Here is a 17,240-nt window from a genome sequence, read left to right as displayed (position 1 = left end):
ACGCCAATTGTCCCGTTCTGTACCTAAGCTGGTTATCTCCCAGTATTTGTCCTCGTCTTATTGTTGCGCCCTGATGCCTGTGGGTTTACAGCGCATTACAAATAAATAAAATAAATAAGCTTTGGGTAGCAATACCTTTGTTACCATCAATACCATCTTGTCTCTCTGCCTTTTATAGACTAGCTCTATGACATAACTGTCTGAGCTCTAACATTGGTGGTAAATCGACATATTAGCCATGGGCTAACCTTGCCTGTCCTCAAAGGTCCAATCTAAGGTACAATCTGCAAGACTATTGAAAGTTTCAAACAGTAGGGCGGCATCTGCTAACACTAGAGTCAAGCAATTGGGTGTAGGGCATTCTCCCCCCCCCCTCCCACCAGAGTACAGATCCAAAAACAAGTCCCTGAGTAGAGCAGCACCAACACAGTCTCATCTAATATTCCGGTGGGTTCTTTGAAGTCAAAAAGTGGCAATGTTGCTTTCCTTTTTGGATAAATCTGGTTTGAACATTAACTTGAATTCGGATAACACTGACCTTGCCAATATTGTTGCTCCAGCCGCACCTGTGGAGGGTACAGGCGGTTTTGGGGACGAGACGGTTGAGACAGTGGAAGGGGCAGGCGTAGGAAAGGGTGGTGACCCATCACTGGAGTCAGGTGAGCAGCACTCATTCGCGCAACCCCGGCTTACATTCTGCACTTTTTAACCAGAAAAAGGGAGCCCTGACATTTTGCAAGGCCAACAGGGCCCAATATTTAAATAGAAACCAATCTAACCTTCCCAATCTGTCCATTATAACAATTCCAAGCACAAACCACATCGAGTCCTTCAGTTCAGTGGAAGAGTTTCTAGAATGTATTGATATTAAACGAGTAAAAGAGAAAAGTGGCATACATGGAAACAATCTGTCGCACAATTCTCACTTCTGAACAAGAGCCTTTGATTAACAGACTTGGATCGTAGAATGGACGAACTATTGGATTCTTTTTCTCAAGATTTGGGTAAATAGTAAGGGAGAAGGCTGTTTGCCGGCACAAACAATGGCCTTGGATTTTGGCATAAAAGACCGAACAGTACCACGATCACCAGAAACTTTAAATATTCAAGCTGATTTAAACCAGTCAACGCCCAATCCAATTTATAGATTAAGAAAGGAACGATCAGCTTAAGGTTCCGTTGCTCCAAGTCTCTGGATCCCAATCAAGGCCTAGGACATAACCAGGGCGATATAAGAGCAAATGCAAGTAGTTGATCGAATTCCAATTGTACTCTTACATCCCGTCCCCTTTCCTCCGTACTGTATGGGCGTCCATTGCTAGGGACAGCAGACGGAACCGTGTTCACCAGAAAAATCCTCTTATTCTTGAAATTTAGATGTGCGCGGGGGCACAGCCTGGGGAGCATGTGCTCCCCTTACTCCACCCATCGGCGCCACTCCCCAGTCCTCATTACCGTGTCGACTGGAAAGGACTGCTTTCATCAGCACTCCTGGGTTGGCCTCCGGCCTAGTAATTCCATGCGCTCTTCCCCAGAGAAGTACTTTTGTCTTTTTTCTTTTTCTCAATTGTCAGGTACCGCTTTGTCCCCTGGCGCCATGCTCCTCCCCGGCACATGTCATCGACGGCAGATTTAACCAGGTATCCAGCTTGCGAGGATCCCTTCCCGATGTTCGACCTCTTCTCCCCCCCCCCCAAACTCCCCCACGCCCTCTGCCACCGCTGCCTTGGACCCGACCACAGCTGCACCTGGCGCGGCGCTCTGATACTGGCTGAAGGGTCACAAGATCCTACCAGTGATTCTGTTGAGGGACAGCAAGGTTCTGTTACCGGGTCTCAATCTGAGGGGCTACGCCCCAACACCAGACTGATGTCTGAGGGGGCGCCTGTTCGCAGCACTACCGGCAGCAAAGTCCAGGGCACTCCGCCTACCACTCCCCATCCTGAGGTGCAGGGTTGGTCTCAACCTCCACCGCTCTACGTACTGGAGGAAGCTGGCCCAGCGCAGCAAATACCATGACACAGGCTCGTGGCATGCAGCAGGACAAAATGGCTGCCGGGCAAGACAAAATGGCAGCTCGCCCGACACGTTCTCCCTTTGGGGACCAGGTAAGGGAGTGAGTTTCCAGGTGGGACTGCTCAACGCCTAGCATTTGGCCCATTGCATACCCATCGACCTTGCAGGGCAGATTCACCTCGCCCCATACAGGAAGTCAGGGCACGCCCAGGTCTCAGCAATCCCAGGGCCCGCACCTATGCCTACTCTTCAAGCACTCCTCTGGCCTGTTAAGGCGGGTTCTTTGAGAAGTTCCTTACTCTCATGAGGTCCCCAAAGATGGGTACCATCCTTAGGGATGTGATCAGGGAAATGCTCCCTCGGGTACAGCCGCTAGCACCCACTGCCACGCTGCCTTTGGGTCCAGCGCAGCTGCAGGCGCCCGCCAGTCCCTACGACACCAGCTCCCATGCCTGTCCCAGTCATGGCAGTCCCTTCCATGCTGCTGCAGCAGGCTCCAGCATTGATGATCAGTACGCCACAGCTTCCTGCGCCCAGCAATCCTCCGGCTGCTCCGGACCAGCAAGACCCAATGGTGGACACAGATGAGGCGGAGGACCCCAATACTCCATCAGCCAAAGCTTTTCACGAAATGCCGGCCTAGCTGAGTATTTGGAGATCCCAAAGCCACAGTTGGAACTGGAGGCAGGGTTATTGGCTGAAGTTCTCACTCTACGCCCCACGGCTCGAATGGGAATCCCAATGCAATAGGACGTGGTGGCGCTTGCCAAAAAAAAAAAATGGATCAAGCCACATTCTACTCAGCCTACCAATCGGCGTGTCAATGCTAAGTTTAGGCAAACTGAAGGGGCCCCACTCTTACTGTTTGCCCACCTTCAGCCACACTCATCGGTGATACCAGCAGCTCTACTGTACTCTAAGCCTCAATTGTCCTCCGCTACTTCAGCATCAGCACTCCTGGGTAAGGAGGAGATGATTCTGGAGGCGTTTTGAAAGAAAATCGATTCCAATGGCATGCCATCTTTGCCAGCCCAATGCAGATACCATGTTGGTGGCAGTCAACCAGAGGCTCTGGCAGGCGATCGCTGACTTCCTTCCTGAACTCCCTTTGCAGAGCCAGGCTCGCTTCAAGGCAGGGCTGGCTGAAGCCAAAATAGTGGCATAGGACGTAATTGAGTCCACGGTGGCTCACATTGATACCTCAGGTCGTGCCATCTGTATTGCTACCAACATGAGAAGGATGGCTTGGCTAAGGGCAACTAAGTTCAACCCTGACGTCCATTAACGTATACTGGACCTTCCTTTTCGAGGGGGGCCTCGCAGCGTGCCCTGAGAGTTGTGTTGGACCTTTCGAATGGATTGTGTCCTCCCACGTTTTCCTCATCTTAGATATATTTGTATCTTCAGCTTTGCTGCTTCGGAAATATTTTTCCACCAGGGGGGCGCTTTGCTTGAGGTTGTGGTGATGTCCCTCGAGGGCTGCCGTTGAGCGTCGACGTCATCCGCTTTATAAAGGGCTCAAGCCGTGCCTGTTGGCTTCAGTTCTGTTTTTCCGATAGGAGACCCAATTTGGACTTAAGACACTTGAACAAGTTCCTCAGGAAGGACAAGTTCAAGATAGTAAGCCTTTCTCAGATCCTTCAGGCTCGCCAAGACTGGTTGGTATCATTGGACCTTCAGGATGCTTACTTTCATGTGCCAATCCATCTCAAGCACAGAGTACCGGAGATTCGCAATTGGTGGTTCTCACTATCAGTTTTGAGTTCTGCCATTAGGGCTGACCTCCGCCCCAAGGGTTTTCACCAAGCTAATGGCTGTAGTGTCAGCGAGTCTCAGGAGAGGGGGGAATTCACATTTACCCTTACCTGGATGACTGGGTAATCAGGGCGAGTTCACCCGAACAGGCCCAGGAACATCTGACCATGACCTGCCACTTCTTGCACAGACTGGGCTTTTCCCTCAATTACAAGAAGTTAAATATGATACCATTCCAAAGGCTCCAATTCATCGGAGCAGTCCCGGATACTTCCTCGGGCAAAGCCTCGCCTCCCGAGGAGAGAGCTCATCACTTGGTGACAAGTTTCAGAATGCCCAGCATCTGGCGGCCTTAGACTTTCTGAGATTGCTCGGCCTCATGGAATCCTGCATTTTTCTGGTGCCAGAGGCCATATTGAGAATGAGATCCCTTCAATGGGCCCGGAAGTCTCAGTGGTCCCAATTTTGGGGGAATATGTCAGATCTTCTGCCGGTTCCACCCAGAGTGGCTCAAGATCTGCTATGGTGGACTTGCAAGGACAATATTCTCAGAGATCCTTTTTGGCAACCATGGCCGGAGATAACAGTAGTGACGGACGCCTCTCACTCGGGGTGTGGAGCCCACACCAACGATCTGTCAATCAGCCGTCGTTGGTCTCCATCGGAGTGCAAACTACACATCAACTTTTTTGAGCTGAGGGCGATCAGACTAGTGCTGAAGGCCTTTCTGCCCTCTGTACAGGGAAAGAATGTCCTGATAATGACGGACAACATAGTGGCCATGTATTACCTCAACAAGAGAGGAGGTCGTAGGGTCACTACCACTGTGCAGAGAGGTAATGCAGCTCTGGTTCTGGGCAATACAAGAATGAATCACTCGATCGGCAGTTCACCTAGCCGGAGAGCAGAACTCAGCGGTGGACGCTCTGAGCAGGCAGTAGTGTCTCCCACGAGTGGGAATTAGCTCAGGAAGTCCTTCAAGAGATCTTCGCCCTTTGGGGAACCCCTCAAGTAGATCAGTTTGTGACCGAGGTCATCCGGAAGTGCGAACAGTATTGCTCAAGGGAATTTCCTCCGAGAGGAGCTCTAGGGGACACGTTCGTAGTGGACTCGGAATTTCCACTCCTGTACGAGTTTCCTCCAGTCCCTGTGATTCCTCATGGAATCAGGAGTTTGAGAAGGTTCAGGAAAACCATGATCCTAATTGCCCAAGAGGACGTGGTACCCGGACTTTCTGGACATGTCAATCTGCCCTCCAATACGTCTTCCACAAAGAGAGGATCTTCTCTCGCACGAGGAAGGTAGGGTTCTCCATCCAGAGGTCCAGACACTTGGCCTTCACGCATGGTTTCTGAGAGGCTGAGATATAAGGATTGGGACCTCCTGGAAGACGTAATGGAGATTTTGCTTTCGGCGAGAAGGCCAGCAACCAAAGTCCTTGTACTGGTGCCGTTGTAACGAGTTCAGCAACTCTTGCAATGACAAGAATGTGGATCCATTCCTATGGGGCTTTCTTTCCTTTTATCAGGATAGCAAGATCCTCACAGCCATCTTGGCAAGCAGACTCCGGCGAGTAATACATACACTGATCGACCTATACCAGCCAGGGTACGTGCCTGGGTGAAGCATCTCACAGAATTTGAGACGGCTACACCACGTGATTCACAGCACAGCGGATAAGTCCTCACAAGGCGCGGTCACCTCTCTGGACGCTACAAAAGCATTCGATTCAGTGCACTGGGACTGGTTGTATGCCTTTTACACCTGGCCAATTTGGGGCTCCAAGTTGGCACGATAAAGGGATACTTGGCAGCGCTATCTATTTTTAAGTACTCCTCAGAAGAAGTGTATTACTTCAAAATGCCCTTGTTTATTCAGTTCCTGAAAGGGCTCACAAATGTGTACCCTCCAACCCCTTTTCAGGTATCCGTCTGGGATTTAAATTTAGTTTTAAAATTCCTCAAATGCATTCCATTTGAGCCCTTACACTCTTGTCCACTAAGGCTCCTTACTTTAAAGACAATACTTCTTGTGACAATGACATCAGCCTGCAGGGTGAGTGAGTTGCGGGCGCTCTCTTGTAAGCATCCTCACACCATTTTTCATAAGGACAAGGTTACTCTTAAAGTCAAATCTCTGTTTTGCCAAAAATAATCTTTCACCCATCACAAATCACTTTACCTTTACCTGTGAAGAAGGACTTCACAGAGTGGACCCTAAAAGGGCTCTCCATTTCTATATAACCAGATTGGGTAAATTTAGGCAAAGTGATCAACTTTTTGTCAGATACACTGGACACAAATTAGGACTGGCAGTAACAAAACAGACATTGTCCAGATGGATAATTCTAGCAATTACTGAATGCTATAGATTAGCGGGAAGTGATCCTCCAGATGAGCTAAGGGGTCATTCAACTCACGGCATGGCAACTTCAACAGCCCTTCAGAGGTGTGTGCTGGTGCAAGACATTTGTGCAGCAGCCACCTGGTCCTCTATACACACTTTTGTGAAGCACTATTCTCTAGATTCTAAATCATTACAAGGAGGCCTTTTTGCCAAAGCCACCCTTCATACAATCCATGATTAAAATTGACTACTACTCCCACCTCCACTTTTACATACGGCTTTGGGAGTCTATGTAAGATGACGAATACGTGGGAGGACACAATCCACTCGAACAAGTTACTTACCAACTGCAATGTTCTTTCGATTAGCTGTTCCTCCCACGTATTCCTCATCGACCCTCCCAGCCTACCCTGCCGTACAGTTTGCATCAATTGCACTCTGAATTCCTTGAGCTTGGGGTCTAAAGTAAGCCTGGTCAAATACTCGGCTGGATATATCGAAAAAACAGAACTGAATCCAACGGGCGCGGCTCGAGCCCTTTATACTGTGGATGACGTCGATACTCGACGGCAGCCCTCTAGCGACAGTCACCACGACCTTAAGCCCAGCGCCCCCTGGTGGGAAAAGAATTCTGAAGCAGCAAAGCGGAAGATATGAATATATCTAAGATGAGGAGTAAGTGGGAGGAAGAACGTTGCAGTTGGTAAGTAACTTGTTCTTCAACCTTGAATCTTTCCCTTCCTCTCCAAAAGTTCAAGGTGATTACCTCAGCGCTAATAGCGGAGACATTGTGTGCAGGAGACTGGGTGTGCTACCTGGATCTGAAGGATGCCTACCTACATGTCCATCTACATGTACATCTGGCAACCCCATTGGTCCTTCCTGAGATTCAGGATCATGCATTTCCACTTCCAATACAAGGTGCTAACCTTTGGCCTCAGTTCGGCCCCAGGGTCTTTACAAGACTGATGAACGCTGTTGCAGCCCTACTCAGGACGCAGGGGCATCGCATCTACCCATACCTAGTCAGGGCAAGGTCTCTGGAGGCAGTCCAGCACACTGCCTCGGCCCTCATGGATACACTACAGGAGCTGGGATTTTTCATCAATCTCCAGAAGTCAGTTTGCTCCCACACAGTCTAACCTTCCTGTGCCTTATCCGGAATGCAGGCTGAGGATTTTCCCCTCAGCGGACAATATCGCAGCTATCAAGAGGGCCACAGGGCTTTTTTATCAGCAGAGCAGTGACCTTGGCATGGTGGTACCAACACCTTGTGCATCATGGTGGCATGTCTTCTGGCAGTGCCTCATGCAAGGCTCAAAATGAGGCGAATGCAGTTGCACTTCGCAGCCTCCTGAAGTCAGGAGAGGGGTTCCCAGGCATCCCACCTCATCTCCATCAGGACATAGTATGGTGGAGCATGGACAACAACCTGTAGATATGCAGGCACTTCCCTCCTCCAGCACCTCGGGTCACCATCACCACGGACTCATCTCTGGAGGGCTGGGGAGCTACCTTGGGCAGCCAGTGTCCATGGGGTCTGGTCCCGTCAGGAGTAGGCGCCCACATTAACTGGCACCAATTGATGGCCATCTGGCTCGCTCTCAAAGCCTTCCTTCCGATCAGTGGCAAAGCAATCCTCATTCAAACGGACAGCTCCACCAGCATGTATTATAACAATAAGCAGGGTGGCACCAGATCTCCTCCTGCTGCACTCTAGCAGTCGACATCTGGGAGTGGACCCTGGTAAAAGGCATGCACCTGGCAGCAATCCACCTCCCCGGCAGATTCCAACCTGGAGGCAGACCGGCTCAGTAGCCTGTGTGCGGACAACTACGAATGGCATTGGGACAAACGGGTCCTTCAGGGGATCTTCAAGTGGGGTCATCCTCGGGTGGATCTCTTTGCCACCTGGTCCAACAGCTGGTGCCCCCAGTTCGCGTCCTGACAGGGCAGGGGTTCTCTGCGCGACGCAATGCAGATCCAGTGGAACAACATGAACGCATATGCCTTCCCTCTGACTACCCTGGTCCACAGGGTAATCTGCAAGATCAGGGAGGCCCGGCACCTCTATCATCCTGATGGCTCTGTGGTGGCCAGCAAGGCCATGGTTCTTGAACTACTTAGTCACCATTATCTCCTGGTGGTCCTTACCTCCGCACGCTGAATCAGTGAAATCCAGGCACTGGTGGCTTCAGAGCCTTACACTACTTTTCATAAGGGCAGGAACTCGCCCCGTATTCTTACACAATTTTGTACCCTCTTTTCACTTAAATGAGGAGATAGTGCTCCCAACGTTCTTCGTGGACCCCAAGGATGACGCCTTGACTATCGACGCGGGAGAACCCAGTTGGCTCAGACACACAATGCAGGATTCTTCAGCTTTGATTCCGAGTCTTAGGTTTCTTATTCTCAAAGGCTCATGAAAGGTATTCGGTCTTGCCCTCTTTCGCCTTGCATTAAACTGCCATCTTGGAACTGCTGCTTCCTGTATGCTTTGCCTTGCTCAGTGTGCTTTTGTGTTCCGCCTTTTATCCGTGTGTGGAAATGTGATGGAGGTCAGGTGTGTGTAACGATCAGTAATTGCCTGACCCTGCCTGACCATTGTATTGGGACACGTCAGGTAAATGGCTCGGGTGTTAGTCTGTTTTCTCTCATAGTGAGTTGTCTGTGAGAAAGTGTTTGTGTTGTAAAAGGGGGAAAGGGGCTGACTTCCCAAGGATCCTACCTGGTAGGATGGGGGTAAAGGTGTTACAGGGAAGGGGATACCATGTCTCGCCATCCATTGTCCCACTTCTACTCCCCAAAGACCCCTCATCCAGGTTCCCTGATCCAAAAGTGTTTGATACTTCCATTGGTCTGGTAGTGGTTTCTGACCATGCCCTGGTGATGCTCCGGTTGGATACTGGCACCGGGGCCAGAAGAGCTTCTCTATGGAAGATACATGATCTGCTGCTTACCGATGTGGCCTTTTGCCCCACCATTTTTTGACGCATAGAGTTGTATTTTCAGGATAACCTTACTGGGGACCTGCCAATTTCAACCGTCTGGGATGCACCAAAACCTAGGCTATGGGGAGAGATTATTAGCCTGGCCTCCGCTAGGAAACAACTTTTAGTGGCCCAGCAGGAGGAAATTGAGAAGCCGGCGATGGAATTGAAGACTATATATGTAAAAGGGGAGGGGCTCGTAGGGTATAAAGGCAGCTTCAAGTAGCCAGGGCTTAGCTCAAAAGGTTATGGCTGTCGGATATTTCTTACAAATTGCTTCAAGCCAAGCACCTTCGATAAGGCTTCACGTCTTCTGACATATAAATTGAAGGCTCCGAGGGCTGAACATGCTATTGTTAAAATGTGGGACCATGCTGGGCAGTTGAGAGATGAGGACTCTATGCGTATACTAGTGGAATACTTTACAGCCCATTTGTGTGCTGACAGGTGAGATGAGGGACCCAAGAAAGAATTATAAGTCAGGCTAACTTACCATCTAGTTCCGCTGCTGATCGGCAGAGGCTGGAGAATCTGATCACGTTCGAGGAGGTGACCTGGGTCTTACGGCCTCTTCCTAATAAGGCCCCTGGGCCAGATGGCTACTCTGCCCTTGTTTATACGAAATGTATAGATCACCTTGCCCCCCAGTTGGTTAATCTTTTAAAGGTTTTACTGAGGAAGCAATGACTACACCCAGTATGGGTAAGTCGTAGCTTTTGCTTATCGGCAAGCCGGATAAGGACCCTACCCTCTGCACATCATACCGCTCTATTGCAGTTCTGAACTACGATTACCAAATTTATTCTAAGGTCCTGGGGGCCCGCTTGGCAGCTGTTCTCCCAGGCATAGTGCAGCTAGATCAAACAGGCTTTGTTCCGGGATGTGAAACTTTCGTTAATATTTGACGAACCATCAATGTGATTGATTATGCAGAGACATGACCAGAAATTGGCGGTGTTATCTATGCTGAATAAGCATTTGACCGTATGGACTGGTCATTCCTTTTCAAGGTGCTGGGTGGTTTTGGGCCGCTTTTTACCCGACCACTCGTATAAAATTAAATGGGCCATTACTTGAGGCGTTGACTTTGACTAGGGGAACTTGCCAGGGATGCCTTATCCCCACTGTTGTTCGCATAATCCATGGAAATCTTGGTGAAGGACATCGGACGATATTCACTGCATCACTATAGCTGGGTGCCAGCAAAAGGCTGTGCTTTATGTGGATGACAACCTTTTCTTTATGCATCGTCCCCAGATCCTTTTGCCCCATGTAGTCTCTTTGCTAGCATTGTTTCACCAGGTTTTGGGGTTGACGATTAGTTACTCCAAGTCTACCACTCTCTATTTCTGTGGATCCAGAGACTAGGCAGGAACTTCAAAGGGGGTTTGATTTCCAGTGGACTGGGCTTCTCTTGTTATCAGGATCACGCCCTCCCACTTCCAGTTGTATGCTCAGAATATTCTTGTCACTTTCTCTTCTGCCAAGGCTTACCTTTGCCTATGGGGACAAACTGATATTTCATGGTCGGGCGGGTTGCGGCCCTTAAGATGACATTAATGCCATGCCTACTGTATGTATTCCAAGCTCTTACGGTCGGGGTCCCCAAGCGAGCCCTCAAAGACTTACAAACCTCCTATTTTTAGCTTTATTTGGGCATAAAAAGCATTGAGGGTCTCCTGCTTCACCTTGATGGCTGCAAAAGATAATGGGAGTCCCAGATGTAGTTACCTTGAGGTGGCAGTTAGCCCCTCTATTTGATAGTATGATCGCCAACCATAATCCTAAGCATTGGTTAAATTTTGAGCAAACTAGGCTGTTGACTCCCTTACATTATTGGTCTTGGAGGTCCCCTTTAGGATGTAAGGAGGCTAATCTCCTCCCAACGACCTGGGTTTTTAATGGAATCCTGGGACAAGGCAGCTAATGTATCGTGGGACGGCGTTTCCCGCTCCCCTTACTCGTATGTGGAACACACCCGAATTCCCACCAGTTTGCCAACAAGGCAGGTTCTCAAGATGGGTTGAAGGTGGTCTTGAGCCGCTGGGGCAGCTCTTTGAACTGGGGCTTCCCTTGACTTTTGAAAAATGTCAGCAGGCTTTCCTGCTGGGTCGGGATATCGATAAATACTCTTATATACGGCTTTGCCAAAGGTTTCCCAACAGTCTAAGAGGGACACAACTCAATTTGAAGTCCTTTCTATTGGTGACTCTCCTTCTCAGAAGGCCTCTTCATTATATCATGTGCTTAATGCTTGCTGCTTCAAGCTTCTGCATCCCTATATGTTGCAGTGGGAAGAGATGCATGTCCCTATGGGGATCTTACATGGTAAAAGGTTTGGAGTAAGGCTGCCATGTCATCCAGATGCGTATTGCTGAAAGAAAACAGCTATAAGCTGTCATTTCAATTGTATCTCACTCCCTCTCGGCTTCATAAGATGAACCCTACTATACCAGACCGGTTTTTGAGGTTTTAGCTCAAATTACGGGGATTACAGGATCTTCCTATGGCACCTCCGACAGTACTCTTGGGGGAGGGAAGACCTTGAAGGGCACTATTAATTGTCTACTGTACCGGCTAGGTTACTCACACGATTCCTTGTTGCTGCTAGAATAGTCTTGGCACGGAATTGGAAGTCCCCTACTGCGGCAGACATTCAGGAACGTTGGCCAAGCTATGGTTTATTGTTGCCATGTGCAAGATTGAGGCCACCCTGGAGAGCGAAATGTCCAGTTACTTGCTGAGTGGGAGGCCTTCATCCAGTTTGTGGCTCAGAATGATAATCCTGGACTTTATCATAAACCACACGACATGTTTTTGTTTGCATTGCTGTGATGTTATTACCTTGTTGTTCTACCTTTTATGAGATTAATGTCCTCAGTTCTGACCACTTTATATTTTGATGTGCTTTATTACTCATTAATGGTTTTTCTTTTTTAATGTTGGTTTTTCATTCCCATCCGTGCTGTAATGGTTCTATGTTTTGTTCAGATTGAGAATGATTTCATTATATTCAATGATAATGTTGGTATGGTTATATGATGGTCTGGAGTGATATGTCTGCTTGTTACTTTTGAGCTGTAAAATTCTGTTATTTCGTTCTCGAATAAAAACATTTGAATGACGGGGAAGACAACATTCAAAATCAAATCCTACTAGAGAAGTCTGGATTTAATCAATGACCTAATAACTCGGGGCAGGCCAAGATACGAGAAATCGTTGACAGTGAGAGGACAGCGCTTGCCACATATCGTTTAGATGGGTATAACGCACAGTCACCATGCTCTAATGCAGAGGAAATACTGTTATAAGATGGGTTTCATCCTTCCTCTGTAAGAGCGGAACAAGAGATTCCAGTTGCAGGGACTATAGAGCAATCTGTTGAACCAGTGGCTAAAGGGTCCATCACGGACGGAGTCATAAAATCGACAATCCAAGCAAATCTCGAAGGTCTGCAGGCTTGAAAAGCCAGCAGCAAAACAGCCTGAGAACCAATTGAACCAACAGACACTTGAACTTATTCTTGATTCAAAACCTATAACCGGAATTCCAGTGGAATCTTTAACAACACATTATCTTATGCAGCCCAAGAAAAAGGAACGCCAAACCCTGGCACAAGTGCTCATGTGGATCACCTTGAAGGTTGGAGAAACACGAATTTAATTTGCACCTATAAGGGCTTGTTCAATGGAAATAAAATGCATACAGGAGAAGATTGGGTAAGGCATTAAGGGAAAACCCTAGGTATTAAAAGGAACTCCAGTAAGATACCCCGGATAAGACTACTGTCTGACTGTATGTATTGTGGTGGCTGCAGCACAAGAGTGACTTTTGCAGATGCAAGTATTACCAATATATTTTGCATCAAACTATCTCTGCTAGGCATTGAAGTTTTCTTAGACAATGGCCGCCAGCAATGCCATCTACACGAACATTAGTATTTGCCCGTCATTGCGCAAAAAATTAAAGAAGGGAATACTCCTGGTTCAGATATCCACACAAAGACCAGGGATCAGCTCAACTGTCCAAAATGTTTTGGACTTGTTTAGATCATGGACCTAGCCCCTTCAATTCTGGAGAGAGCTTTGAGTAATTCAGCGAGACTTGTTCTTTCTGTCCAGACCATGGACGGAGTTCATAATAGAGCTCATGGGCGTTATCAGCATCAGATCTAAAACAGTCTGTGGTAGGGTGTGGGTGCCTCACAGTACTGTCCTGGAATATTGCTGTCTTGAATCTCAAGCTCAAGGACGATGAATTTGTTGATTATATTTCCGGTGTTGATGCCTTACATTTTCAGGAGATGTGATTACTGGGAAACACCTCAACAAAACTTCCTAGGGTATTTTGTCTCGGCAACCCAGAGTAAAAAAGGGAGAAACAGTGGTGGTTTAGTGACTTATGTTCACACTTGGATTAGGCTTTAAATGTCGGTCAGATCCACCCTCCAATACATGCTACCGGCCAACATCCTTTTTTTTTAAAAAAAAATGTTTTATTGAATTTTACACATTCATACCATGAACATGCATATGAGTGAATAAAAGGCAGCAGGGTCAAGTGGTGTGTTCAGCAGATCAGTAATGAGAGGCATTAAACAGGTACACTGAGTCTCTTCAGGCAGCAAAAGAGGGGAGCGTGGTGGGAAAGTTCATTGGTTGTCTATCCAGTTCCCCCATATTTTCTGGAATTTTCGTGGGCAACCCCTCTCTTTGTAGATGCAACTTTCCATGGATGCGCACCTAGTAACTTCGCTAGAACATCGGATTAGGCTTACTGTTTCCGCCGAGCCCCAAGTTGCAGCAATCAAGCATTTCCCAACTCCCAGTGCAACAGCAATGAACAGTTTGTCGTGGTTGGTAAAGTCCACCTCCCGCCCGCCCCCCAGAACCCAAGCAATATCAGTTTTGGATCCATCGGTATCTGGAACCCCAGTGTCTTGGAAATTCTGCCGGCGCACTTCGCCCAAAAGGTCTGTACCACATCACAATCCCAGATTGTATGAAAAAAGTTCCTTGTCTGCGCTTGCACCGGAGATGGACTCATCATTTCCCCCACCCCACTTGGCTAGTGCTGTTCGGGAGTAGTAGGACCGGTGCAGTATTCTAAGATGTAACGGACGTAGGTTTGCATCTATACCAATCTCTCGGGGGAACATCAATGCTTCCACCCATTCCTCCGGTTCCAGCCCATCTACATCTCTTTCCCATTTTTCCTTCAGTGTACTAAGTTCTTTGGTGCCAAAAGAGTTGAGGGCCTGGTAGAGCGTGGAGGTAACTTTGGAGGGGATACGGTCCGGGAGAACGTTAGTTTCTAGGGGTGAACAGGGGGGGCTTCAGCCAGGTTTGAGAACTGTGCGTTCATGTCGTGAATGAGATGAGCGTGCCTGAAGCGGTCCATAGTTTTTAGGCCAGTTTTCTTTCAGGGTGTCGAACTCCAGTATGCGTCCCTCCTGAATTGTATGTGCTAATGTGTGTATCCCCTGTCTTTCCCAATTCCTAGAACATCCCATTTTCTGAATTTCGGGGAGGTGTGCATTGTGCCATACCGGCCAACATCCTTGATCAATGCCGCAGTAAAATGGCTGGGCAGGATGATTTATAATTACATGGCAAAAAGGGGAAAAGAAAATAGTATGTTGTCTGAGGAACAATATGCTTTCAGGGCATGGTTGGGCATGGGATCTGTGTTCTCCCTAATCGATCCAGGTAAAAGAAAATTGTTTTTTACATAGCATTTTGGGGGCAGGGGATACCAGGAGCTCCTCAACTGGTTTTTTCCATCAATAATTAACCCTGGATTACATATTAGATCAATTAACCTTAAAACCTGTGCTGCTTTGGCTGTGTATATGGGCACAAACCGAGACTTACTTAACGCATGTAATTTTACAAGAATGGATGTTCTCTGACATTTGCAGAAAGATTAACTGGTTGAATGAACTGGGCAAAATATTTGATACTCTTGGTTTGCCGGGTCTTTATGCTGTTCCAGCAAGTGTATGTAGAGCCGATATTAATTTAGTGAAGGAAAAATACATTGAGTAACGAAGGGAGCCAGGGTACCTTTTATTGAGATGAAAAATTGGTCAGTCTCCAGGTATATTGATTACGGCTGCAGTGGACCCAATGCTGATTAAATGCACTGTTTCTATCATAAGTGAATAAGGAGTGTTTTGTTTCATCTGAGGATTGGCATTCTTTTATTATTGATTAAGGACTGTGGCAGTACATATGGATCACAAATTGGCTTCTGTCCTTGCAATGTGATTTTAACTCCTGATATGACGCACTTTCTGCTTCTTTCTCTGTCCTTTCACAAACCAAGACAAGTGTTTATAATACCAGTCCTAAGATAAATTGTAAGTAGTTTAAAGGGGCATTGTGATGTGTACTCTTTACCATCCAGAGAGGTAGCAGTGGCTGTTAACCTATTTCTAGAAGCATCAAAGCAGCTCCTTGTGGGTATCTTGCAAAAAAGATTGTGCACGTAATGAGGTTGTATTACCGACTTTTAATGGGTTCTTATTGGATACTGATTTAATAACTCAATGCATTTTTAAAGTTTTTTTTATATTTTGTATGTTCTTTTATGAAGCAATGCTTTGAAATAAAGATGAATTCATTCAAGTCAAATGTTAACACCTGTTAATACAAATCAATTTAAATTACAGGAGGGCATATGTGAAAATATTGGCGACTCTTGTGGGGAAAATGATGAACAAAAACTTACAAATCATGATGACCATGGTGAGCTTGGACTCTCGGATGCTTATTTATCGCCAACCTCTGGCAGAAGGGCTGTAGAGTATGAAATCACATCAGAGAAACTTCAAAAGCAATATTCTGATTGGACTGTCCAGCAAGCCGATGGAGGAACAGGTTTGTTTTAGTTAAAAATAAATTATGCACCTGTGAAATAAAGGCCAGACTTGAGGGTTTCCTAACAAGTACTTTTTCCGTTGTTAACCTTTTTATGGCGGCAATGTCCTCTATCTTGTTGCAGACTATTTTCAGTGTGTATCAGTTCTGATGAGCCACAATGGCTCTGCACATGCCCTTCTGTAGGTACTCCTGCAACACCAATAACTCTAGTTACCAAAGGTTTGCTCAGTTTTCTTTCTGTTGTCACCATCCATATCTTGGTTAGTGTTTTGAGTTTGCAGTGCTTGTTCATATTGACAGTTGATGAATTCTCTTTTCATTGGTGTTCCTACATTGTTCCTTCCCAAGCATTTGTTAACAAATAGACCAGAGGACAGTCTTTCTTGTAGAGAATGTAATTCCCAGTAATCAAGAGTGAAAGCAGATATGTTGAGAGTAGAGAGGCTTGGATATCTGGGAAATGCAAACAGGGTTTGAAAAATGTTAAGGGGGAGGCAGAGGGAAAGAAGGCAATTGCGGGTATTAAGTAATGGAAGTAATGGGTTTGCGTGGCTAGTGAATTGCAACAGAGAAACGCTTGCGTAAAATGGAACAGAACAACATGGGGATGAAAGCAGAGGTGATGCCATATGTTACACCCTTGACAACTTCTGATGTGTTTTAGAAGACAAACCTAATGGTATCAAATTAGTTTTCATGAAGTTAGTCCAAACTCTCCAGTAGTATGGCAAAGCGGTAAGGCTTCACTCTCAAAGAGTGAGTGGGCTAGCATCCATGTACAAGTAGACGCAGACACATGCATAATGAAATACCCTATACATATACTGTAAAATATACTTTAATATATGTTTCTGAGGCTTGTGGAATCTGCTTAGATCACATGCTATGCATAGGCCGACATCTAGTGGTAGCTGTATAGTATTAGTTTTTGTTTTTGAAACCCAAAAAGGGATGTTGTCAGGGCGTGCCAGTAATACTATCCCTAGTGACGTCTATTGTACCCATGATCCTTCACGTGTCGAGGTCCCTCAGATTGTTTTTTTCCGCCATCATAGTCGGACGCATATTGCAGAGTCCCTTCTTGGCTGATGCCATTATTTATAACAAGTTTAATTCTAGTATTTCTTTCTGTTCGTTCGATATCAGTTTACTGCAAGATCTTCGGTGACGGCTTCAAGGACAAGTTTCTATCGCCGTCGACAGTAACATCCGCCTCGACGATCCTTTATGGCTTCTGAAGGCCCCACCG

At 47.0% G+C, this 17,240-nt stretch overlaps 1 protein-coding gene across 5 annotated transcripts in view; it reads left to right on the top strand.

Annotated features, from left to right (window-relative positions):
* CEP192 (centrosomal protein 192) overlaps positions 1–17,240 on the top strand; it is a 2,773,731-nt gene that overhangs the window by 627,135 nt on the left and 2,129,356 nt on the right. For all 5 annotated transcript variants that reach the window (XM_069620824.1, XM_069620822.1, XM_069620821.1 and 2 more), the window contains one exon: positions 15,781–15,988. In XM_069620824.1, the coding sequence (XP_069476925.1) occupies positions 15,781–15,988 (208 nt within the window). The remainder of the gene's footprint in view (positions 1–15,780; positions 15,989–17,240) is intronic.

Source organism: Ambystoma mexicanum, chromosome 5q (genome assembly GCF_040938575.1).
Source record: "Ambystoma mexicanum isolate Mex_15411 chromosome 5q, UKY_AmexF1_1, whole genome shotgun sequence".
In the NCBI taxonomy this organism is placed as follows: domain Eukaryota; kingdom Metazoa; phylum Chordata; class Amphibia; order Caudata; family Ambystomatidae; genus Ambystoma; species Ambystoma mexicanum.
Note: the sequence above shows the minus strand (reverse complement) of the source record. Positions and strands in the feature narration are given on the sequence as shown.